The following is a 27,320-nucleotide window of genomic DNA, read 5'->3' on the forward strand; positions in this document are numbered from 1 at the left end:
GATGAATGGTGGGTCATGCTGGGCTGTTTGGGGACAAAGTTCGCTCAGGCTGGGCTGTTTGGGGAGAAAGATGGGAAGTCCTATGAGTATAATCTGGGTGATGGTCAGGTTCGGTGTGGGCAGTGTAGATGCCAGGGCTGTCCATTGGGGTGCGCAACCTGTGATCTGTGTCTGTCATTTAGGGTTTTTGTATCTATATCTTTAATACTTATATTTAATTTCCAGTTCATCTAAACGTGCAAAGCTGGTTTTGTGTGTTATTCTGTTGCTCTATACCCACTATGCTATGTTTCCATCCATTATTATTGTATGCCTGATTCTGTTTATTTGATCTATAGCTTCAATGCCGAGTTCACATGTGATTTTCAATTGCTCTATATATGCTGTGTGTGTGTGTGTGTGTTATTCAGTTGATCTACACATGCAAGGGTTGTTTACATGTGTGGTTTATTTGATGTTTACCTGAACTACAGGAAGGAAGGAAAAGAGAGATGTGGCTTAGTGAATGAGGGGACAAAGGGACTCTGGTGATTATTACGAGAAAGAGGACCTCTCAAACTCACGGCAGGGTCAGAAGGAGGGAAGACTGCACTCTGTCTCTCACACTGGCAAAGTGTGGCAATTTTGGCATGGGAGCGGATGGAGTGATTGCATGCTAGGGAGCACAGAGGGAGGCCAAAGGAAATGCTTGCCAAGGGTCCAATCAATGTTAAAGATGACCCTGGCCATCACAAATTGCTGTCAATCACATGTCACACAGGCAGCCAACAGGCTGCCATTACACACCGATCATGGCTGCTGATCATCTCACATGGACCGCAAGCAAACACTTGGTTTGTATCAACACATAATTAGCTCCCTCGGTGGAAAAATCTAAAAGTACAGTCTTTTTAAAACAGCTGCAAGTACCATCCAGTTTGAGATCCAAGAAGCAAAAATCACCACCCTGTGTTATAGAAGCTGTGTACTCTTGGGCCCCTTGGGTCGAATGTTACATTTGGGCTCTCAGTGGTTATCCTTTCTTCCGCAGGCCTATTTTCCTGTCCCAATGAGCTCTCTTCGAAAAGTATCTGTGCATACACTGTGGTGGACTTGGGATCTTTAACTGGCACTGGGGATTTCATCAACTCCAGCTCTGCATAAGCCAAACCTTCCTCTACCAGTTGAGGCTGAGAAGAATAGAACAGATTTGAATTACACTTAATAATACAGAACAGTGCAGACATGGCTTCAAAGTTTTGAGAGGGTGTAAAGCTGTTTGAACAGGTTTTATGCAACACATGTAACACATTGTTACTTAGTTTTTACACAGTATGCATATACACTCACTGGCCACATTATTAGGTGCACCTTGCTAGTACCGGTTTGGACCCCCTTTTGCCTCCAGAACTGCCTTTATTCTTCATGGCACACTTTCTACAAGAAAACATTCCTCAGAGATTTTGAGGATCCACAATGCGAATCTCCCGTTTCACCATATCCCAAAAGTGCTCTATTGTATCGGGATCTGGTGACTGTGGAGCCCATTGGAGTACAGGGAACTTATTGTCATGTTCAAGAAACCAGTTTGAGGTGATGTGAGCTTTGTGACATGGAGCATTATCCTGCTCGAAGTAGCCATCAGAAGATACCGTTGATACAAGGCAGGATGGATCCATGCTTTCACGTTGTTTACACCAATGTCTGACCCTGCCAATTGAATGCCGCAGCTGGAAACGAGACTCATCAGACCAGGCAACGTTGCCCAATTTTGGTTAGCCTGTGTGAATTGTAGCCCGAGTTTTCTGATCTTAGCTGACAGCAGTGGCAACCGGTGTGGCTGCTGTAGCTCATCTGCTTCGAAGTTCAACATGTTGTGCGTTCAGAGATGGTATTTTGCATACCTTGGTTGTAACGAGTGGTTATTTGAGTTACTGTTGCCTTTCTGTCATCTCTCTGTCATCTGCCCATTCTCCTCTGACATCAATAAGGCATTTTCGGCACACAACTGCCGCTTACTGGACATTTTCTCTTTTTCGGACCATTCTCTGTAAACCCTAGAGATGGCTGTGCATGAAATTCCCAGTAGATCAGCAGTTTCTGAAATACTCAGATCAGCCCGTCTGGCACCAACAGCCATGCCACGTTCAAAGTCACTTAAATCCCCTTTCTTCCCCATTCTGATGCTCGGTTTGAACTTCAGCAAGTTGTCTTGACCACATCTACATGCCTTAATGCATTCAGTTGCTGCCATGTGATTGAACTGGTGTACCTAATAAAGTGGCCAGTGAGTGTATATATATTATATATATTATATAAATATACATAATGGTTATTAGCACAAAAATATTGAAGGCACATAAATGTTCCAGGATTTCTTTTATAGGATGTCACTGCTGAAAATAATATGCTTAAACATTTCTAACATGTATTGTACAGTAATAACGCTCCCTTACATACTACAGTTTTTATTTTATTTTATACTTCAGTGCAAGGGGTACAAGCTATTTGGGCACATTGTAGACATTTTACAGTTACCTTTTTTTACTTTTAGTAAAGCAGTCGCTTGCCCAACCTATTGTTATTACTCAGATTATTATTATTATGCTGTTTTTAAAACTGCAATAACTTGAACTACTGCACCAAAACACTTCAAATTTATAGACACCACTGTATAGTGCTCATACAATTTTGGGCCCCTAGGTCACATGGTCTGTGTCCGCTATGTTTTTTAATCATTATTTTTTCTCCAACTTCAGCAATCTTCTTCTCTACAACCACCATAGCTATGTATCTAAAACTTTCACAGTTGCTCCACACTATGACCCGACTAAAGTCTCTAGCTCTGCAATTGCACCCTCTATATTCGATTTCTCTTTAATCGACTTCTTTCCATGAACCACAGCTCACAATCACTTGCAAATGTGAAGTTTGTTCAATGTAAGTTGTTTCATTAAAACTTGTGTGCGCAGTGCACCAAAACACCATTGGTTGTGTGCAATTGCAAATCTGCCCATGCACTGCTATTAAACCTTATTAGAATTAACTACAACCAACATCACATGACACTATGGATGCCCCAATGTCCATTGAGGGTCAATGTCACCTGTAGGGGGCGCCATTTTGGAAATGAACAACAGCTCTCTGATATGCATCAACCCGCCACTCTCTGATGCTTCCTGTAGCAGCCATTTTGTTTTTTGTGCACACACACACGTTCTAAATCAATAAAACTGTTTTATACAGAAACCACTTATGCAAAAGACTTCAAACTTGGTGTGTATAATCATCTCATGGGTCTGGAGAACCGTTGTAGGTGGCGACTCGGTAGCGTCCTTCGTTTGGTGGCCATCTTGGATTGGTGAAGTAAACAATTCCAACAACTTTAAAATTTGAACCGCACTTACCTCTTCTCTCCCCATGGCTGCCAGACAAACTACTCCAGTTTTTATTGGTTAGACATCCAATCAGGTGTTAGCCTCTCATGCCTCTCAGCTTCAATCCTTGGAACAGAAGATGGACACTATCACCAATCTGCTTACGAGTTTCACCTTCATCTCCAGTTGTGCCTGTTTCTACTCCTCAACCAGAACCCCATGAGGGCTCTGGGATACCTGGAATAAAGCCTCCTAAAATGCCTATGCTTGACAAATTTGCTGGCCATCTTTGGAATGTCAGGGCTTCTTGAGTCAGTGTCAGCTACATTTTAGTACCCAGCCAGAGACTTTTGCTGCTTACACCTCTCGTTTATAATAAACCTGCTCCGCGGGGACACCTTGGCATGGGCCTCTCCATTGATGGAACATAATTCCTCACTGCTAGACAACGTCAAGGCTTTTGTTTCTGCCCTCAGGGCTGTTTTTGACGCTGCCAGAGTTGAGGCTGCCAAGTCCAGTCTCATGGATCTACACCAGGGAAGAAAGTCTGTGGCTCAATATGCAGTAGAATTTCGGACTTTAGCCTACAGGACCGATTGGAACTCCCAAGCCCTCAAAGCAGCTTTCCGTAGAGACCAAATGAACCAATCAAGGACACTCTCAACATCTCAAACCTCGCAAACCTGCTCCACCTCCTGGTCATCTCTATGTTCCCCCACAGTGCCGTCATGAATTATTGTCCTGGGCTCATGAATCTCCCATTGCTAGCCACCGGGGTATCCAGAATATTCTTTAAGTCCTTCGTCCACGCTTTTGGTGGCCCAATATGTTTGCTGATTGGGACTGTTATTAGAGTCACCCTACCCCTCGGCTATTGTTGCCCTGACTCCCAGAGGACTATTACCTAAAGAGTGACCTGATTGGACCACAGAAGGCGTTCGTGAGTGAGACCGGGACATTTCAATCACATCGCTTTCCTTTTCTTCTACTGGGATCAGGTCGCTATTTTCACCGTATCATCTTTACATCCCTGGGAGTCTATCCTGGAATTAGCAGAGGGCTGAGTACATCGACCACCAAGTAAGTTAGCTCCGGAGGCCAGTGGTACCTAGGACTGTTTCCTATGGAACTGTTTGCGGCTACCACCTCGTGTGCGGTCTGCTGGTTCTTCCACCCGGTGGTCCCGGAACTTTGCTGGACTCTAGAACGTTGCTATTTTCAAGTGTGCCCTTCCTTTAATGTTATCCAGTGACATGAAGCTTTTTATTGTGATATTAATAAAAATGTATGTTATTGTCTTATTTTGTAATAGTTTGCACACGGCACACTAAGGTCTGGGGATAATCTAATAAAGATAACGTGTGCTCCTTATCTCCCAGATTTAGGTGCACCTGTGCCCTTTTGTATTGTTCCCCCTGTGGTGTCCCTTCCAATAAAAGGCAACACTTGTCCCATAATAAACAGATTCCTTTTGTTGTACCTAAAGACTAGTCTCGCCTGGTTATTTGGGTACTGGATAGCGATATCCCTTTACTTTGCTTGGGGATATTGCCTACGGATTGCAGCGGATTATCGTCCTGAAGGGAGAAGTCGCTCTTGGCGGAAAGGCACAACCTGAGGTCCCTGGTCAGTCCGTCACACCAACGTGTCTGCCTTGTACAAGCCTGCGACCTCTGTGGAAGGAACAACGTACCGCAACACATGACTTAGGCAATTTTCCTTCCCATAATTTTATTTGTTATATAAGAACACCGACACCTTTTTGGATTGAGAAGGCCACAGCTTTATTAACATGAGATATAAAAATATTAACATGAGTGGATAAATATATCAACATATATTTTCATAATACCACAACTGAGGGAAAGACCGGTAACCCTGTCACCCACGGCTAAGCACCAGCCCTAAACTCACTGATATTTTCTAACCCCCTAGCCGCAAAACACCAGAGGGCCCAATGTACTAAACCAAGTACCACCACCTGCTGGCTAGCCGTTGAAGTGACCCCATTAGCAACAAACAATTCTATTAACTAGGCCGGACCCCCCCCCCACCTTATTTATCCACCCCTTCACCGCCAAGGAGGGCAGTTTGACACCTTAAACTGACCGACTCCCCCAAACCACCAAAGCCTTCTCGATCCCCTCCTGCAAACCAGAACAAAGGATATCCAAACCGATATTGTTAAGGTGCACCCCATCCTCACGCAAAAGATCCGTGTTATCATCCTCTAAAGAGCGATGCCGAACCACCACCCCCCCATTCCGGGAAACAAAACGCGAAATTGCCTTATTGACCTTAATGCGAGCCTTAATTAAAGCCGCCGTAGATCTAGCCATCCGCCAAGAGACCCGGTGCACAATTTCAGACCATACCATAACTAAACCCGGAAAACGCGACCAAATCAGATTTAATATCCTTGATAAGACAACGAATTGGAACCAAACCCAGGTCGTTACCCCCCGCATGAAGTACGAGAATATCAGGATGTCCGGCCCAGCGCGACCGCCGCACCACCTCAGGTAAGACTTGAGACCAAACCATTCCGCGAACGCCAATCCAATGCAATGCAATAGAACTTGAGAACGAGGAAAGCCAAGCTGTCTCCCGCTGGGCTGAACATCCGAACGTCTGGATGCCCAAGAAATAAAGGAATGCCCAAAGATCCAGACGGACACTGCAGGACATAAACAACGACAACAACCAAAATAATGAATGAAATCATAACAAATGTGGACGAACATATGAACGAAAACGACGAGATTCTCACCTCCCAATTTTCTAAATAGCCTCCTCAGGGAGGCCCCAGCGAGCCGTCTCAGTGGGAGCCCCGATCCTAAAGGAATGGGAGCTGTAACGCTTATCAGACAAACCCAAAGCCCCAAGCGACTTCCGAAACACGGCAATGAATTGGAACCGGGACAGCGCAGAACCATCCTCATGAATCAAAAGGGGGGTGTCCTGTCCCAACGAAGGCCGAACCCCCAAGAAGTCCCAAAAACAAGCCACAGGGCACATACCGGGCCCAGCCAGATTACTCAAAGTAACCTTAAAGCCTTTACCCGACTTATCAGTTTTGGACCCCCACAACCCAAATTCCACCGCAGTGGAAAAACCCCTAACATCCTTCAATAACACAGCCCCGCAGCGAGACCTGCTAGGACTAATCAGTTCACCAATCCTACAAGCACCGAAAAATGCCCACGAAAATGCCAATCGGAACAACACCGAGTCATACGCCGACACACATACCGAGGATAAAACCACCCCCAGATCAACCAGTAAAGACAAGGAACCCGGAGACGATCATCCCGGCGAAGGAAACCCTTACGATACCCCTTTAACGCCTGCTTAACTTTAAAGGATTTGGTAATATCAATGAAGTAAAAATACTTAAAACAAAAAGCCAAACCTGCCAATTTTTCTTAGAAATCGAAGAATAAGACACCCCGTCCACGAAGGACAAACTTACGAACCAAAGAAGCGCGTCCTCATCTGGAGGACCCACAACGTCCATACCTGCGGAGGCCAAGAATCTCACCCAATCATCCCAATCCGCGGAATACGCGGACCACGTGCCCGGAGCCACAGACCGCCGAATTAGCTCGTCGGCATATCGAAGACCAAGTCCCACAGCGTGTCCAGGAAAGGAGTACTCTGCTGCTCTGCCGAAGGAGCTAACAGCCGGAAACGGTCCCACTGAAAACGAGACAACGCACCAGCGATATCGTTAGTAACACCCGGAACATGACGCATCCGCAAGGACACATTAAGCTGTAAACAGAGCAAAACCAAATATCTAACCAGCGCTATGACAGGGGGGGGGAGAAGATGTGAGATTGGTAACAAGTGAGTTCTGCTTGGCATTTTGCAGTTGCATTTAGCTTGGACACACAAGCGAATCCTGAGCTGGGGCGAATCTCCTAAGTGACATCTCTAAGTGAGGAGTTACAAGCAAAGAAGGAGAGTATATTTATATCTATTGCAAGGGGAGCACTGTGTTTTGTTTGTTTGTGGTATTCAGAGTAAAGATGTCCTCCATGTTTGACAATGCGGTCAGGTGTACATCTTGCTCAATGTATGCAATCCTTGATCAGCGCTTCGAGGGTGCATATTGCTGTGCGAGATGTGTGCAGGTTGCTCATTTGGAAGCACAAGTCCTGAGTCTAGAGGAGCATCTGGCAACACTGAGATCTATTGACAACTTGGAGAGGAGTCTGCTGCTCACAGCAGCAAGCTCTCTCGCGGGTAGAGGTGGGGGAGGATAGCGGGATGGAGGTACAGGACAGTCGGGCAGCTAGCTGGGTTACAGTTAGAAGGCGGGGTAGGGGGAAAAGCGCCAGGGAGGCTAGTCCTGATCTAGCACACCCCAACAAGTTTGCCCGGATGGCAGATGAGGGGGATGTTAGTTCAGAGTTAGCAGTACTGCAGCAAGTCGCTGCCTCTGACCTCCAGAGCGGTGTCTGCTCCAGTAAGGAGGGAAGGAGGAGCACAGGGCAGGCCAGACAGGTGCTGGTAGTGGGGGACTCTATTATTAGGGGGACAGACAGGGCGATCTGTCACAAAGACCGGGATCGCCGAACAGTGTGTTGTCTGCCTGGCGCTCGAGTTCGGCACATTGCGGATCGGGTTGACAGATTACTGGGAGGGGCTGGAGAAGACCCAGCAGTCATGGTGCACATTGGCACCAATGACAAAGTAAGAGGTAGGCGGAGTGTCCTTAAAAATTATTTCAGGGACTTAGGTAGCAAGCTCATGGCAAGGACCTCCAAGGTAGTATTTTCTGAAATATTACCTGTACCACGTGCCACACCAGAGAGGCAGCGGGAGATTAGGGAGCTAAACAAGTGGCTCAGAAGCTGGTGTAGGAAGGAGGGGTTTGGGTTCATAGAGAACTGGGCCGACTTCTCTGTCGGATACAGGCTCTACGGTAGGGACGGGCTGCACCTCAATGGGGAGGGTGCAGCTGTGCTCGGGGAGAAGATGGCCAGAAGGGTGGAGGAGTGTTTAAACTAGGGAAAAGGGGAGAGGGAAACTACAATATAGAAGGGGAAGATAGTATAGATAGAGAGCTGTGGCTTATAAATGTACCTGGGGGTGGAGCGGAGGGAGGGGTTAGAATAGTTAATAGGGATAGGCTTCATAGGAGAAAAAAACCATACATCTCTAAATTGTATGGTTACTAATGCCAGAAGTCTGACCAATAAAACTGGCGAACTGGAGTTAATAATGTCTGTAGAAAATTATGACATAGTGGGTATAACAGAGACATGGTTGGATGATAGCTATGACTGGGCGGTTAACATACAGGGTTATAGTCTATTCAGGAAGGATCGAAAAAAACAAAAAGGGGGAGGAGTTTGCCTTTATGTAAAGTCCAGCCTAAAGGCCACACTGCGGGAGAATATTTGTGAGGGAAATGATGATGTGGAGTCATTATGGGTAGAAATATATGGAAAGAAAAATAAAACAAATACTGATCGGGGTTTGCTATAAGCCACCAAATATAATTGAAGCAGCAGAAGATCAATTATTAAAGCAAATAAACAAGGCAGCAAATCACAATGAGGTGGTTATTATGGGGGACTTTAACTATCCCGACATAAACTGGGAAACCGAGACCTGTGAATCTCATAAAGGAAACCGGTTTCTGACTATAAGTAAAGATAATTATCTGTCCCAAATGGTACAGGACCCAACCAGAGGGGGCGCTCTACTGGACTTAATATTAACCAACAGACCTGACCAGGCCCGGACTGGGACAAAAAATAGGCCCGGGCATTTAAGCCTGAGCAGCGCATATTTATTTATTTATTTATTTATTGTTAAAGCCCACCCTTCATGTACCACCTTTGCATTTAATCATTCACACAAATCATTAACACATTCATTAATGCAGTCTCACAAATCATTCAAGCAATTCATCCTCACATGAATTCATTAATTGTCATACGCATTCACACAATTCATCCACACATTTATTCATTCATTCTCATACGCATTCACACTACCCCCTCTCTTCATCTTATCTGCCCCTTTTCACTATGTAACCCCCTTCCCCACTTCTCAATATGTAGCGCCTCTATCTATCCCCTCCCCCTTTCTCACTATCTAACCCCCCTCTGCCCCTTCTCACTGCACCCCCCTACCTCACCCTACTTACCTTGTTGCCGAAGCAAGCAGCAACTGCGACCGCGCCTGTGGCAGGGCAGGATTGACTTAGGGGCTAATGGAGCTGCAGCTCCAGGCCCCCACCTTAAAATAGGCCCACTCAGGACCGGACTGACTGGTCCTATATGGCCGCATTAACGCAGAGCCCCTTAAGCCCGCCGCAACTACCCCCTCCTAACTATCTACCCTCTCCCTCTTTGAAGTTCACTTACCTTTCAGGAGTCCTGCGGTGGGGGTGCAAGGCCTCTGCCTCCCAGCTCTGCCACTGTATGGAACAGTATAGAGTGATGGGAGTTATGATGTACTTTTAGAGCATAATTAGATCATGAAAAAAGACATTGGAAATGGTACAGCATAACACCCATCACTCTCACACACTTACCAATCCACACACATATACCAATCCACACACATATACCAATCCACACACATATACCAATCCACACACATACACCAAACCACACATATATACTAATCCACACACATACCAATCCACACATATATACCAATCCACACATATATACCAATCCACACACATATACCAATCCACACATATACCAATCCACACGCATACCAATCCACACGTATACCAATCCACACATATATACCAATCCACACATATATACCAATCCACACATATACACCAATCCACACATATATACTAAGCCACACACATACCAATCCACACACATACCAATCCACACATGTATACCAATCCACACATGTATACCAATCCACACATATACACCAATCCTCACATATACACCAATCCTCACATATATACCAATCCACACATACACTAATCCACACACATATATACCAATCCACACACATATACCAATCCACACACATATACACCAATCCACTCTCACTTAATGCTTTCCTACCTTTCCTTTCTTCTTTCAGCTTCTTTTCCTCTTCTTCAGTTCTTCTGTCTTCTTCCGGGTCAGAGGGCACGGACAGCGGTGGGCGCGGCTTCAGTGCTGTGCGCCGGGATCTGACAACAAACCCCGGCGCACAGCAGCTGTTGCCGCACGGATCACAAGGGAGCGGTATCGGAGGTCTTTAACAGACCTCCGGCTCCCTTGAGTGATTTTAAGCCGGGTTGAACCCGGCTTAAAATCACTCAAGGGAACCGGAGGTCTGTCAAAGACCTCCGATACCGCTCCCTTGCGAGCCTGCTCCACCCAGTGCGGACCGCCCCCCCGCCGCCGCCCCCTGGAGGGTGGTCGCACACCCCAAAGGTCGGCCCTGCCCTAAGGGGCCGGGAAGCCCCCACCAGGGCCGGCCTTAAGGGTCTGCGGCCGTACAGGGTTTAAATTAAAACATCGGGGTTTTTTTTTTTTCAACTTAAAAAAACTTTATTTAACATGGAGGATGTTAAATAAAGTTAAAAAAAAAACCCCCGATGTTTTAATTTAAGCCCTGTGCGGCCGCAGACCCGTAAGGCCGGCCTTGGTGGGGACTTCCCGGCCCCTTATGCCCTGCGTTAATGCGGCCGTAGGTAGGGTAGGGGCCTGGAGCTGCAGCTCCATCAGCCCCTAAGTCAGTGCGGCCCTGCCGTGGCCCGGCCCACCGGGCAAATGCCCGGTGTGCCCGATGGCCAGTCCGGGCCTGGACCTGACAGAGTAACTAATGTGCAGGTCAGAGGGCACCTAGGAAATAGTGATCACAATATAATACATTATAACTTGTCATTCAATAAGGGAACTCTTAGAGGAGCCGCAAGAACTATGAACTTTAGGAAGGCAAAGTTTGATCAACTAAGAGAAGCCCTTAACACTGTAAATTGGGAAAATGTCCTCAAAAACAATAGCACAGACACTAAATGGGAGATTTTTAAAAATATCTTAAATTCTCACTGTGAAAAGTACATACCGTATGGGAATAAAAGAGTCAGGAACAAGAGAAAACCAATGTGGATAAATAAAAATGTAAATGTGGCAATAAATGGCAAAAAAAGGCATTTAAGCTACTAAAACAGGAAGGCAGTGAGGAAGCACTAAGAAGCTATCGGGGAAAAAATAAAATATGTAAAAATCAGATAAAAGCAGCAAAAGTGGAGACAGAAAGACTCATTGCCAAAGAGAGTAAAACAAACCCCAAAATGTTCTTTAACTATATAAATAGTAAAAAGGTTAAAAATGAAAGCGTTGGCCCCTGAAAAAGTAATGAGGGAGAAGTTATAGACGGGGATCAGGAAAAAGCTAATCTATTAAATATATTCTTCTCTGCTGTATTCACAGAGGAAAATGAAATGCCAGGTAATATACAGCAGGATGAGATAAATGCCCCAGTACATGTCGCCTGTCTAACCCAGGAAGAAGTGCAGTGCCGCCTAAAAAAAATCAAAATAGACAAATCACCAGGTCCAGATGGCATTCACCCCCCCGAGTTCTAAGGGAGTTAAGTAATGTAATAGACAGACCCCTATTTCTAATATTCAAGGACTCTATAGTGACAGGGTCTGTTCCCCAGGACTGGCGCATAGCAAATGTTATGCCAATATTCAAAAAGGGGACAAAAAGTGACCCGGGGAATTATAGGCCTGTTAGTTTAACTTCTGTTGTATGTAAACTGTTTGAGTCTTTCCTAAGAGATGCTATTTTGGAGTATCTCAATGAAAATAAATGTATGACTCCATATCAGCATGGGTTTACAAGGGATCGGTCATGTCAAACTAACCTGATCAGCTTTTATGAGGAGGTGAGCTCAAGACTGGATCGGGGTGAATCGCTGGATGTCGTATATCTTGATTTTTCCAAAGCGTTTGATACGGTGCCACATTAAAGGCTGGTACATAAAATGAGAATGCTTGGGCTGGGGGAGAATGTGTGTATGTGGGTAAGTAACTGGCTCAGTGATAAGAAACAGAGGGTGGTTATTAATGGTACATACTCTGAGTGGGTGACTGTTACTAGTGGGGTACCACAGGGGTCAGTTTTGGGTCCTATTCTTTTTAATATATTTATTAGTGACCTTGTAGAGGGATTGTATAGTAAAGTATCAATCTTTGCAGACGATACTAAGCTCTGTAACGTGGTTAACACAATAGAGGACAGTGCACGATTACAAATGGATCTGCATAGGTTGGAGGCTTGGGCTGGGATGTGGCAGATGAGGTTCAACACAGATAAATGTAAGGTTATGCACATGGGGAAGAAAAATCCAGGCTGGGAATATGTATTAAATGGGAAAACACTGGGGACGACTGACATGGAAAAGGACTTAGGAGTCTTGGTTAACAGTAAATTTACCTGTAGCGACCAGTGTCGGGCAGCTGCTGCTAAGGCAAATAAAATCATGGGGTGCATCAAAAGGGGCATAGATGCCCACGACAAGGAAATAATTCTACCATTGTACAAGTCACTAGTCAGACCACACATGGAATACTGTGTACAGTACTGGGCACCAGTGTACAAGAAAGATATAGTGAAGCTGGAGAGGGTTCAAAGACGGGCAACCAGAGTAATAAGGGGAATGGAAGGACTACAGTACCCAGAAAGATTATCAGAATTAGGGTTATTTAGTTTGGAAAAAAAGACTGCTTAGGGGGGACTTAATAACTATGTATAAATATATAAGGGGGCAGTACAGAGATCACTCCCAGGACCTATTTATACCCAGGACTGTATCTATAACAAGGGGACATCCTCTACGGCTGGAGGAAAGAAGGTTTCTACACCAGCACAGACGGGGGTTCTTTACAGTAAGAGCGGTGAGACTGTGGAACTCTCTGCCAGAGGAAGTGGTAATGGTAAACTCAATAAAAGAGTTTAAAAGGAGCCTGGACGTGTTTCTTGAAAGCAATAATATTACAAGTTATGGATATTAGATTAATAAGGACAGAACGTTGATCCAGGGATTCATTCTGATTGCCATATTTGGAGTCGGGAAGGAATTTTCCCCCTGGTATGGGGCAATTGGCATCTGCTTCATAAGGGTTTTTTTGCCTTCCTCTGGATCAACACAGTAGGGACACAATATGTATATAGGTTGAACTTGATGGACTTTGGTCTTTTTTCAACCTTATGAACTATGTTACTATGTTACTATGTAACAACCTGAACCACAGACATGTTGTCACAGAAAAACAGAACCTGTTTATTCGCCAAACTGGCACCCCACAACTCCAAAGCAACCACAATGGGAAACAAGCAGCGTAAGGTTCCAAAGCAACCACAATGGGAAACCAGCAGCGTAAGGTTCGCCGTGAAACCCGCCCTCACCCATGAAGAAGGCCAAGCAGCCGAACACCACCTGCCCGCAAAAAATGCCCCAAAACCATGACCGCCGGCTGCATCCGTGAAAAGCTCTAAATCGGCATGAAACTCCTCAGATCCCAACCACACCGAACGCCCATTATAAGCCTGCAAAAAGGATGCCCAAACCCGCAGATCTTTCTTCAAAGACCGTGTCACCCTAATGAAACGGTGAGGAGCCCTAACGCCACACGTCGCGAGAGCAAGACGCCTACAGAAAATCCGACCCATGGGCATTATGCGGCAGGCAAAATTAAGTTTGCCCAATAGTGACTGCAACTGGCGCAAAGTCACCTTAACCGCGGACCGGACCTACACAACATGTTCCATCAGATCGAACAACTTATCCTGGGGCAAACGAAAAACCATTTCGACCGTATCAATTTCAATACCCAGAAATTTTAACGACGTACAAGGACCCTCCGTTTTTTCAGGCGCCAAGGGAATACCGAAATCAGCCGCCCGAAATTGTAACGAAGCCAACAATACCCCACAAACATCCGAATCTGGAGGCCCGATGCACAAAAAGTCGTCCAAATAATGCAAAAGCGAAGAAATACCGGAATCCAAACGAACCACCCACTCCACAAAGGAACTAAAAGTCTCAAATAAGGAACATGAAATGGAACACCCCATCGGGAGGCATTTGTCAACGAAAAACCCACCATCCCAAAAACAACCTAGGAGGTGGAAACAAGAAGGATGAACGGGCAGCAACCGAAAGGCGGCCTCTATATCAACCTTAGCTAAAAGAGCCCCCTTTCCAAAATGCCGAACCCAGCCCAAAGCCGCATCAAAAGACGTATACGAAACCCCGCAAAGCTCCGGATCAATCCCATCATTCGCCGAAAAACCAGGGGGATGGGACAAATGGTGAATAAGACGGAATTTGCCCGGCTCCTTTTTGGGAACTACTCCCAAAGGAGAAACCCTTAAATTGACTAAAGGCGATTCAACAAACGGCCCAGCCACCCGACCCAACTCCACTTCCTTTGCCAGCTTAACACGCACCACATCAGGATGCTCCAACGCCGATTTTAAATTCCTGCTTACAGAAAAACCAAACGAATCAACAAAAGGAATACAAAAACCATCAGTGAAACCTACACGCAACAAGTCCGCATCCTCCACCCTAGGATACAGACGAAGCCACGGCTCCATCCGTTTTACGCGCACCAGAGTCGACCCCCTTTTTAGCAAACTCGGATGACTTGGAAGAGGATTTGATCTTTCGAAAACAACGGGTAAGCGGGTGAGACCCATTACAAGTGGAACATTCATGGCGGAACTTGCACGCCGACCCCCATCGGCACTGCCCTTCATTGTACTGCCAGCAGACACCCTTTTTACCCGAACTGGAGGAGTGACTTCCACTACCTGTCCCCCCAGAACCCTGAAAGGACAACCCAGCCCGAACCGAAGGAGCAGAAACCCGCAACCATAACGCTTTTTCCTTGTGATCCCAACGCATACCAGGGCGAACAGACATCCGTTGACGAAATTGCTCGTCATAACGAAGCCAGCCCTGACTGCCATAAACCCGGTATGCCTCGCCGATACTGTCTAAATAACAAAAAAGTCCAGAACAATGCTCAGGGTGCTTTTCACCCACGACACCAGCCAAAATTGCAAAGGCTTGCAACCAACTGGAGAAGGTCCTGGGGATCAAACGATACCTCCGTTTGTCCTCATCCTCTTTCTTAGAATCATCAGTCTGACTACCCTTATCCAAATTAAAACGCTCGAGCGGGAGTAAAGAAAAAATATCAACATACGCGCCCTTCCAAATTTTCTCCCTGACATCCGCCTTAAGATGTGCCCCCAAAGGTCCCTCGAAACACACATACACATCACCCTTAGCAGCATCATCTAATTTCGCCGCCGCCACACTGACCCCAGACACCGACGCAGAAGCAACCACAGGCGCAGCTACCTGCGACCCACCCGAACTAGGCTGTGCCACAGAAACCACACCAGCCACCACCTGCGGGACCGGTGTCTGCAGAGACCCCGAACCTGCCTGCGCAACAGGGACCCACGGGCCCAAGGGAGACAAACCCCCCTGAGCAGTAGCAGAAGCCTGAGAACCCCAAAACGGTACAACCCACGGCAACAAACCAGGCGAGCAATTCCCACCCCCAGTCCCACCAAACAAGAAAGGGTTAACCGGAGGAAAAGAGGATAGAGAAGAAGGGAAGGGACCCTGCGGCCAGGTCCAGCTCCTGATGCCTGTTGGCTGGGCGAGACACCCCCCAACGCTCCCTCCTCCTGCACCGGCCGTGCAGAGGGCAAGGCTGCCGCCGGACCACCCGAACTAGGAGCACCGGTCATCCCAGGGTGTGAACCAGAGGGACTCCCGACCGCCCTCCAGGAGTTAACTCTCCCTGGAGCCCCCTGGAAACGCCTGCAGACACCCGACCCCCCGAGGTACCTTCATCCAACGCTGACCTGTCCGGTGGGTTCACCGCCCGACTGGGAACTGCCGCGTTGCTCCTCCGTCCGCGACGACACGCCGTCCTGACGACCAGCCACTGCTCCCCTCCTCCTGGACGACGTCAGCCTGTCACCAGCCGGGAGAACAGCGTCATCCCCGACAACCCCGCCACTGCTCCTGGCCACCGGCGACCCACGGAGTTCCCAGCTCCCGCGAGAGCCGGAACGAGACCGAGAGCGGGATCGTGAGAAGTCCGATCCCGCACGGGAGACCTCAGCATCAGGTGAAGACCCGAACAGTGAAATGGACGGCGAAGCACACGGAGATGGCCCAGGAGCCAAGACACGCTGCTCACCGGAAGCGCCCCAGCGCTGGGACCGCCGAGGGAATGAACCGGGACGTGCTGCTGCTGAAACTGTGCCACCTGCCGACCGTCGAGCGGAAACAGCCGCAGAAGGGTTAAGGCATACCGGAGGTCTGGACACCCTGCCGCTTGCAGATCTTCTGGGCTCAGCAGCCGGTAAGGGGACATCAACCGGGAGTGCTCCCAGCAGGGAATCAACCTGATGTTGCACCCAATCTGCACCTTGAACAGACGCAGCAGCACGCAGCCTCTCTGTTGAGATATAATCTGAATGTGCTCTCACAGTGCTATAGCCTATGTATAGTTAAGAAAAGTATAAATAAAGTTTGTTGTTATCTCCTCCTTCCTCCTGAACAGGAAGAGAAGCAGTTAATATGTTTCAATAAAAGACACAGAAGCAAGGAGTACCTGTGTGTTTTGCCTCCATCTTTATATATATAAATTTCTTATATACCCGGTTATCCTATCCTAATAATTCAAATGGCAACAGGTTATGGGCCCAGGAAGGATGCAGGAAACCGATGGAGCAGACTTTGCTTTGATGGAGATGAAAAGAATTATGAACTTTGGGAGAATAAGTTCTTGGGACATCTGAGGTTAATGAATCTTAAAAAGACCATCCTGAATGTGCCTGCAGACACTGAAGATGAGGATGAAGATAACAGTAAGAATGAAGAAGCATATGCTGAATTAATTCAATTTTTAGATGATAAAAGTTTGTCCCTGGTTATGAGAGAAGCAGCTGATGATGGAAGAAAAGCGCTTCAAATATTGAGAGACTATTATGCAGGTAAAGGAAAGCCACGCATAATCAGTTTATATACTGAACTAACATCTCTACAGAAGGCTGTAAATGAGAGTGTAACTGACTATATTATACGTGCAGAGACAGCCATTACAGCACTGAGAAATGCTGGAGAAACATTAAGTGACGGACTGTTGATTGCAATGATTTTGAAAGGTTTACCTGAATCATTTAAACTATTTGCCATCCACATTACACAAGGGGATGAAAAAGTTACTTTTGCAGAGTTTAAAACACAATTGAGAAGTTTTGAGGATACTGAAAAATACAGCAGCAGTGCAATTAATGATAATATATTAAAAGTGAGCAACACAACTCCAAGATTTAAAGAGAGAGATAATCCTAGCATTGTTTGTTACAATTGCGGCCAAAAGGGACACAGGGCCAGAGTGTGTTCAAACAATAAAAATAAAGGTCAATCGCTGTGGTGTAGCTATTGCAAAAGCTCAACACACAAAGATGCAAATTGCAGACGCAAAAAGAAAGACAATGTCAGACAAGCAACAGATGATGCCGACAACAGACACTCATTTGCTTTTAAAATTAGAGATGACCCACTAGATGAGTTAAAACTAAAGGGACTAATGGTTGATACAGGAGCAACGTCCCATATCATTACTGACATCAGAAAATTTAAGAGCTTTGATGACACTTTTAAACCGGAGAAACATTCAATGGAACTTGCAGATGGAAAAAAGACAACTGGTGTGGCGCTGAGAAGAGGCGATGCAGAGGTTTGTTTGCTTGACAGCGAGGGACAGCAAAAGATGATAACACTGAAGAATGCATTATACATACCTTCATACCCCCAAGACATCTTCTCTGTAGATACAGCAACAAACAGTGGAGCATTAGTCAGCTTCCAGCAAGGCAGGAATGAACTTGTGCATAAAAACGGTACCAAATTCACAATCCAGAAGTACAATAGACTTTACTATCTGAATGTTTTTGTTAAAAATGATGACAGTTGTCATGAATGTCATGATATACAAATGTGGCATGAAATCTTAGGTCACTGTAATTATGATGATATTGCAAAACTACAAAATGTGGTAGAAGGAATGAAAATTAAGGGTAAGATTGATAAGTCTAATCTAAATTGTGAAGTTTGCATTCAAGGAAAATTTGTTCAGAGCAGAAACAGAGAATCTGATACAAGAGCCACAGCTATATTAGAGCTAGTACACACTGATTTATCAGGTCCTATAGAACCACCAGCTAAAGAAGGTTTCAGATATACAATAGCATTCACTGATGATTACTCTGGTGCAATATTTGTATATTTCTTAAAACTCAAGAGTGATGCAGTGTTAGCCACTGAAAGGTTTATTGCTGACACAGCCTTGTATGGAGTCATAAAATGTATAAGATCAGATAACGGTACAGAGTTTATGGCAAGCAGTTTTAAGTCACTGCTAAATAAGAGAGGCATAAGACACGAAACCTCAGCACCTTACTCACCCCACCAAAATGGGACTGCTGAGAGAAATTGGAGAACGCTATTTGAAATGGCAAGATGTCTGTTAGTTGAGAGTAAATTACCAAAAGAATTATGGACATATGCAGTAATGACTGCCGCTCATATGCGAAACAGGTGTTTTAACAACCGTTTAGCACAAACTCCATATTACCTTTTAACAGGCAGAAAACCTAATCTTTCTAAGATGAGAGTTTTTGGGTCAGAGTGTTTTGCATACAGGTATGACAGAAAGAAACTAGACTCAAAATGTGAGAGAGGGATTTTCATTGGCTATGACAAGAACAGTCCTGCTTACCTAGTGTTTTACCCAGACACTGGAAAGGTCCTTAAACACAGACTTGTGAAGTTTATCACAAAGAGAGTTTTTGAAAGAGAGACTCAAACTGATCTGTTACATGATGATGAGGAATGCCATAGGGAGAACTATGTACCCTCTATACCAAAGATTAATCCAACTGAAACTGAGTGTCCAAACTCGATTCAAATTTCTGAAAAAGAAACTTTGAAGAGCAAGGACAATGGTCAAGCAGGGAATGACCATAGTACACGTTATCCTAAAAGAGACAGAAAAACTCCTCAGTATTTGGAGGACTATGTTTCAGAAGTGGAATGTGACGATCAAATACTAACAAGCATTGATTATTGCTACAAGGTGTTTGATGTACCACAAAACTTTAAAGAAGCTATGAGCTCACCTCAGTCACAGAATTGGCTTAATGCTATGACAGAGGAAATTGATTCGTTGAAAGAAAATGACACCTTCACCTTGACAACTTTACCAGTAGGTAAATGTTCAGTGGGGGGACGATGGGTGTATGCAATGAAAAATAATGTTGACGGATTAGAAACGTACAAAGCCAGATACGTTGCTAAAGGTTATTGTCAAGTAAAGGGAATTGATTACAAGGAAATTTTTTCTCCAACTGCGAACATTATATCCGTACGTATTTTTATGCAACTGGCAGCACAGTATGGTTTACTTCTTCACCAGATGGATGTGAAAACAGCCTACCTACATGCTCCAATTGATTGTGAGGTTTACGTGGAACAACCAGAGGGATTTGAGGTAGAGTCCAAACAAAACGAGAGACTAGTTCTAAAATTGAACAAGTCATTGTATGGTCTAAAACAATCAGGTAGAAATTGGAACAAGATGCTGCATGATCATTTAACTGAGAATGGGTTTGAACAAAACTCAGCAGACCACTGTGTATATGTCAAACATTCTGGACATGTGAGAGTAATATTGCTAATATGGGTTGATGATCTCATTATTGGCTCCAGTGAAGAAACAGTACTCACTGACGTGAAGAAAATGCTCACAGCAAAATTTAAGATGAAAGATCTTGGGAGGATCAAACATTTCCTAGGTATTGATTTTGAACAAAGTGATGGTTTGGTTAAGATGAACCAAAAGAGATACATATCAAAGATTATGGAGAAGTTTGGAATGACAGATTGCAAGCCCAGATCAACGCCATGTGAACAGAAGTTGGACCATAATGATCACAATGATCTGGTAGATACAAAAAGATATCGAGAGATAGTAGGAAGCTTGTTATATGCAATGACCTGTACAAGACCGGATTTAAGCTGGGTAATCAGTAAACTGTCACAATACCTATCAGAACCAACAGAACAACATTTAGCCACAGCTAAGCATGTGATGAGGTATTTAAAACGTACTATTGACTATGAGCTTTGCTACAGAAGGTGTAGTGAAAACTTGAAGCGTATAGCGATGCTGATTGGGCCTCTGATGTGAACGATAGAAGAAGTACGACTGGATATTGCTTTAGTCTAACAAAGAAAGGTACACTGATTGCATGGAAGTCAAAGAAACAGTCCACAGTAGCTTTATCTACATGTGAAGCTGAATACATGGCATTGGCTGCAACCACGCAGGAAAGTCTGTACCTTGTGCAGTTACTCAAGGGAATGGACAATGGTTATCACAATGAACCAGTAACAATTTTTGGTGACAATCAAGGTTCAATAGCCCTTTCAAAGAATCCTGTTTGCCGACAGAGATGCAAACATATTGATATCAAGTACCACTTCATTCGATCAGTAATCAGTGAGGGTAAGACAGTTCTTGAGTATTGTCCAACAGACAAGATGGTAGCAGATGTTATGACTAAACCTGCAACAAAACTAAAGTTAGAAAAGTTTTTGAGTTATATGTTTGGAATGTAAGTCATGTATATAAAAAAAGGGATTACACATTTGAGAGCAAGTGGGGGTGTTGAGATATAATCTGAATGTGCTCTCACAGTGCTATAGCCTATGTATAGTTAAGAAAAGTATAAATAAAGTTTGTTGTTATCTCCTCCTTCCTCCTGAACAGGAAGAGAAGCAGTTAATATGTTTCAATAAAAGACACAGAAGCAAGGAGTACCTGTGTGTTTTGCCTCCATCTTTATATATATAAATTTCTTATATACCCGGTTATCCTATCCTAATAATTCAAATGGCAACACTCTCAAAAACTTGCTCCATATTCAGACAAGGAAAGACGTGTTCAGCAACGAGGTTAGCTAGTTAACTGAATGAATATGCTATGTGCTCAATCATGTACCTTTTATACCTTTTCCAAATCTGGTGACCTCTGCTTCACCTCCCTACCACCTTTAAACAATCCTGCTAATTAAATTGTTAACCTCTTCATGGTCAGGCTGTACTGCCCCAGTCATGCAGCCCTTCAACTAATTGTTTCCAGGGCTTCCAGAGAAGCTGGCCGACTGCGTCCACTTCCTGTACCTGACACAGATCACAGATCTTCCTTGTCACTTTGTCCTCTCCTGTTCCAGATACCACTCATTCATTCTGGAAGTAGATGCCTAGAAACTGGGGGCAGGGGCAATTCTATCACAACAAGATCAGATATCAAAGCATATACACCTCTGTTCCTTCTTTTCCAAGCTTTTATCTGCTGCTGAGAAAAACAATGACATTGGAAACTGTGAACTGTTAGCCATCAAAATGGCTTTGGAGGAGTGAAGGCACTTAACTAGACATTCACTAGGGCTCTGCAGCTCAGCCACCAGGCATGGCCACCTGCATTGCTGCTTACAGCTATATTTAGCTCAAAAACTGCTTGGTTCCTCAAGAGTAAGATGGCTTAAATGCCAACAGTTTTTAATTGAAGCTGTTTTTCAGTGAAAATGTATTATGACTTACATATGCCCTGCTGATATTGAAGCTGGGGGTAAAAAGGTGAAATTGGTTTAGGGGAAATCCCCCTCCTTAGAAGGATGCTATAATAACAGTATTGGTGAGATGTACATTACTGAATAATATGTAATGCTATGTACATTTAAGTAGCAACGATAATATAGGCACTCACCAGCAGTGGGAATTGCTGAGGATTCTTTGTCACACTGATCAAAGGGCCTGCAAAACATGTTAAAAATGAAAGAACTTTTTAACATGAAAAATTAAAGGTTGAGAAAATTAAATATTGAGATCACGCTAGACTGTAAGCGAATACTTGTATATGTTCTTCGTGTTCGTTTTCACCAGTTTCCTAGCAGCAGCAGCAGCTTTGGCGCCAGGATTTAAAGGTTCATTCATTGATGCCAGGCGAGCCCCCTGCCGGCTACCAATAGAGTCGCACACACGGACCTTTAAATCCTGGCGAGATCCGAGGTGCTCTGAAGTGTACCTTGCCCTAAAATTAAATCCCCATTCCTCCCAGGCCAAGTTGCTCAGAGCAGTTGTCTCAGACAAACACTCTGAGCAACTTGGCCTGGGTGGAACGTGGAATATTTATCGTATAACATCAACAGAAGTTGAATAAAAGAATAATAGGGGATTTAAGACCAATTTTACATACTTGGCTAACATTTGCAACTAATCTACAGTGGCATACCTTCTAACAACCCGAATTTTACAGGACAGGACTGGGGGGAAAAAACAGGACTGTCCCGGAAAAATAGGGGCTGTTGACAGGTATGCAGATGAAAAAATGTGGGACAAAAACTCAAAATAAGCTTAGACTTATAGGGTTAATGTAAGGTTAAGAATAGTAGTAGTGAACTGGTTTGGTTAAAGATCTATCTGAATCAGACGGAAAAAATGAAATGAAAGGAAGGAAAAAGCAAGATTTACAGAGAAAAAGAAAATGTTTGAAAAATGGAAATGGTGAATGAGTGGGCAATTGAGGACCCACTCACCTGTTTCACCCCCAGGGCAAAGCATTCAAACACTGCCAGTCCATGATGTTTGGCAGCGGACTTCCAGAGCTCAAACACTAGGCCCTAGCGTAAGATGGCTACACCGGCAGAGGTAGCAGGCGTTGCCACACCGCAAACAGATGCAGCCGGGGGGAGAAACTACCTTTACCATTGGGGGGATTTTGGGCATGACTTTAGCCAGGAAACGAACTGGCAAGGAAGAGACACTGGCACCACCACCAGCAGCATTGGAAATGGAAAAGGTGAATGAGTGGGCAATTCGCGACTCACTCACCTGTTTCACCCCCAGTCCATGACATTTGGGAGAGGACTTCCAGAGCTCAAACACTAGGCCCTAGTGTAAACTGGCCACTCCGGCGGAGGTAGTAGGCGTTGCCACACCACAAACAGACGCATCCAGGGGGGGGGAGAAAATACCTTTACCATTTGGGAAAATTAACTTTCCAAGCTAAGAGCTGGGTACCCCAACTTTGGCAGATTGAATTTAAGAAAGGCAATCTGCTCAATCAGATGAGGTGCCATGCGTGAGGGGACAATATTCCTACTGAAAGTGGAACATGAGGGAACTTTGTATTATGGAGCCACAGCCGCCATCAATTGTTTGAAAGGCTCCCCTTCAATCATGGAAAAGGATGCCCTTCCAACAGCAATGAACTGCCCAATAAGTCGGATTATTTTATTGGCCTGCTGTTTGGGCATTGACCTCCTGGAGTGGAATGCTCCAAAATCTTCCAGGGTGGGCTGGACATGTTGCAGTGCTCCAACCTGCCTTGGTCTTTGCCTGCCAGCACTAGCTGTAGCTGCTATTGGCTCAGAAGCAGCTGTTGGGTTTTTTCCACTCTCTCTGGAGATGGTACTTGTTGTTGTAGCAGTACGTTTTTCTGCATCTTTCCCCAATAACACAGCGTAGTGTTGAGGTGATGCTTCATGGCAGCACTGTTGAAATGTCCAGACACTTTCGCTTATTAGCTTCCCACAATGTTTGCACTTTCCAATTGGGGCGCGGAGAGCCTTGGACTGTGCACTTTTGGGTGCTGCTTCTACTGCTCTGGGTGGATGAGCAGCAGCAGGACTAGTTCTGTGAACACCGGGAGATAGCACATCTCTCTGTCTCTAGGCTCTCTAAACTGCTACTAACAGTGGTTGGTCTTCCTATTGGCACAGTTACAATACTGGAGTATTGACAATAGAAATGCTAGTGGGACTGCTAATTTCTTTAATACTACCAGATTTGGTAAGTTTTGTTGTTGGTGGTGATGATGATAGTATTAGCGGAGAAGGTGGAGGGGAAAATTGTGCACTAGTCATTCATAGACTGCTCCCCGAGGAATCTGATTCCTGACTACTCATCTCCTCTATTCTCTCCTCCACTTCCTCTGGCTCATAGTCAAGTTCTTCAATAGCCAGATCAAATCGAATTCCTGCTACGTTGGAGCTAAGACTGATATCATGACTAGTTTGACTACTACTTGTAGTAGTACTAGCAGGAAGAACAGAGCCTAACTCTGCACTTGGCCTCTCAGTCTCACGCTCCTCTGGTACCTTGCTAAATGGAGTTCTACTACATGTAGCCATTTCTCTGTCTTCACAAAAACATTGTAAGAACTTGGTGGATTGCAAGAGGTGGTGCTAGGAGGAAATGGTTTGGCGGTACCGGTGGGAACAGCAGGCGCAGCACTAGTGGTGGTGGAGGTGATGGTCTTGGGAGGTGGATTATCTACAAAAAGCCTCCTTGAGAAAGAACGAGATTGCTTGGGATTGGGAACACCACTCTCAGTCTTGCTGCAGTCCCGCAAGGCTGCCTTCGCATTGCTCCCTCACAGCGCCACTTCTCTTGTTCCGCCCAGAAACCCAGCGGAGTCACGGGAAGTGACGTAAAATCACACGACTCCGCTGGGTTCCTGGGCAGAACAAGAGAAGAGACGCTGCGAGGGAGCAATACGAAGGCAGCCTTGCGGGATTGCGCGGGATTACTGGGACCCGCAGGTACATTGTCTGACCGTCCCCTCCCGCCCGCAACTCCCGAAAAACCACCCGCAAGTTTTTTGGCAGTCCTCTAATCCATACTATACCTCTTCTTTTTAAGTGATATAAAGCATGCAATGCATTCTTTGGATTCAGTAATCTCCTTGCAACCCAACAGCTATAAATCAATAAAAACAAACGTGCTACTAAAATACTAAGTGCTTCTGTGATTTAATTACAATTTACTTTGTAAAATCATGTAATAGGACTTCCTAGTAGATACGGCTGCTGTTCTATCTGTACACTATCTTCATACGGGACTCTGTTTGGATCTATATTTGTGCTTTGTAAATCTTTATTTTTGAAGCATGGATGTTAATGAGAATAAAAAGAACCTTCAAATTAAGCCTTCAAGTGCTCATCTTTAGCCCATGGAAGTGGGCCATAGAAAAATTCCCCATAAAGATGCCATCTGTCTAGTTTTGAAATATGTTAATTGTGTTAAAACTTCCACATGTGTTCACAAGTTCACCATCTAAGCAACAATCATCCCCATGGTTACTTTTTACGGGAATGGCAGGAGGAGCCTCCTGGTCATCTGCCCTCTTCTTTTTGTGGTGCTGAACTGACCACAGATCCATGGAACTTGGATTCTGGCCACAAGACCTAGAAGCAAGGGAAATATAGACTTACAGACTGAAGTATTTTAGCAAAACATTGCAAAAATGTATAACACATTCAGTTAAGACATAAATACAAGATACCAATTGAGACACCTTATATATTTTTGATATGTAAGTGCACATAAATCATACAAAATGTAGAGATAACTAAACCCCTTCATTCCATCTATTTTATTCTGATAGAAAAGCAACTCCTTCGCACATAACATGCTACTCTCCTCCCTATATCCTCCAGCAACATGCTTTTACATAGGTCTGAGGACAGAAATTGGACCCAACAGAGGCCCATATAATATTCATGCCCCCTTGCTGTATGCACCGAATCCTCCATTTCCTGAATACTTTGAAGACAACAAATAACTGGGAGCAGGAGAAGGGGGTTCTCTGTGAGACCTAATGACAAATCCTTTATTTGGGTCAGGAGCGGCTAGGACAGGGAAGATGTTTGCGGGTCAAGTCAGTCAGGGGCTTAGCAATTGTACTGTAGTTGGAAACAAACTTCCTATAGTACCCTGCAATGTCGGCTAGTAGTCCAAACAAAACCTGATAGTGCCATCTTTTTGGTATAAGAACCACTGGAGAAGCCCAAGGGCTAACGGAGGGTTCTATCAACCGAAGATCCAGCATCTTCCGGATCTCCTTACAGCATCTGGGATTCGATACATTGACTGCCTCAAGGGGGCTTGTCCCTGCGTATCTACCCAGTGCACTGTTATAGAGGTAAAACAGGGGAGAGAAGGGAACATGGCCTGGCACTCACAAAGCACCTGCTGGACCTGTTCCTGAGACTGCGGGTCAAGTTCTTCACTAATCCTGACCCTTGCTATCCCTGCCTCAGATCTTCCCACCCCAGGCAGTGTCGGTAAGGGAAGACTCTCTCAGTCTCCCACCACGGCTACTTCCCTCTCTAAGTAGGGTTTCAGCATGTTCACATGAAAGGTTCTGCGGATCCTTTCATCTGAACAGCGGGCCACTATGTAGGTGGTGTTGCAGAGCTGTTCTACTATCTGGTAGGGCCTCTGCCAAGCTGCCTGCAGCTTGTTCTGCTAGAGAGCCAGCACCTTCTGTTCCACCTGAAGGACACGATCCCTAGCTGACCGGCCTACGTTGAGCGTTTTGGAGGTTAGCTTGCACCAGATCCTTTAACTTCTGGAGCCTGTCTCTGAACCTGAATAAATAAGCTACCACTGAAGGGTCCTCAGTAGCTAGGGCTCACTCCCAGTGTTCCCTCAGCAGATCTAAGGGCCCCCTTACCTGCCTCCCATAGAGTAATTCAAAGAGGGAGAAACAAGTGGCCTTTTGGGGAACCTCTCGAAAGTCGAAGACGAGGTGGGGCAAGTGGCGTTCCCATTCCTTATGGATGACAGGGAACTTCCAGAGAAGTTGCTTCAGAGTGCCGTTAAACCGTTCGCAAAGCCCGTTGGACTGCGGATGGTACGGGGAGCTATATATGGGTTTAATCCCGCATAGCTTCCGCAACTACTGGGTCAGTTCAGCTTTGAACTGTGTGGCCTGGTTGAATAAAATTTCTTGGGGGAACTTCAGTTGGGAGAATATCCGAAGCAGAGCCTCAGCTACCGTCTCTGCCTGGACATTGCTCAGAG

The 27,320-nt window shown here is 45.2% G+C and overlaps 1 protein-coding gene across 1 annotated transcript in view; it reads right to left on the reverse strand.

Annotated features, from left to right (window-relative positions):
- Positions 1-315: 315 nt before the first annotated feature.
- The window catches only part of VSTM4 (V-set and transmembrane domain containing 4), a 64,746-nt gene continuing 37,741 nt past the window's right edge, over positions 316-27,320 (reverse strand). Inside the window, exons 6-8 of the mRNA XM_053449838.1 lie at positions 25,596-25,699; positions 22,219-22,265; positions 316-1,169 (exon numbers count right to left, since the gene is read on the reverse strand). Coding sequence (XP_053305813.1) covers positions 939-1,169; positions 22,219-22,265; positions 25,596-25,699 — 382 coding nt within the window. The 3' untranslated portion in view covers positions 316-938. The remainder of the gene's footprint in view (positions 1,170-22,218; positions 22,266-25,595; positions 25,700-27,320) is intronic.

The sequence above is a fragment of the Spea bombifrons genome, chromosome 11 (genome assembly GCF_027358695.1).
Source record: "Spea bombifrons isolate aSpeBom1 chromosome 11, aSpeBom1.2.pri, whole genome shotgun sequence".
NCBI classification, from domain to species: domain Eukaryota; kingdom Metazoa; phylum Chordata; class Amphibia; order Anura; family Pelobatidae; genus Spea; species Spea bombifrons.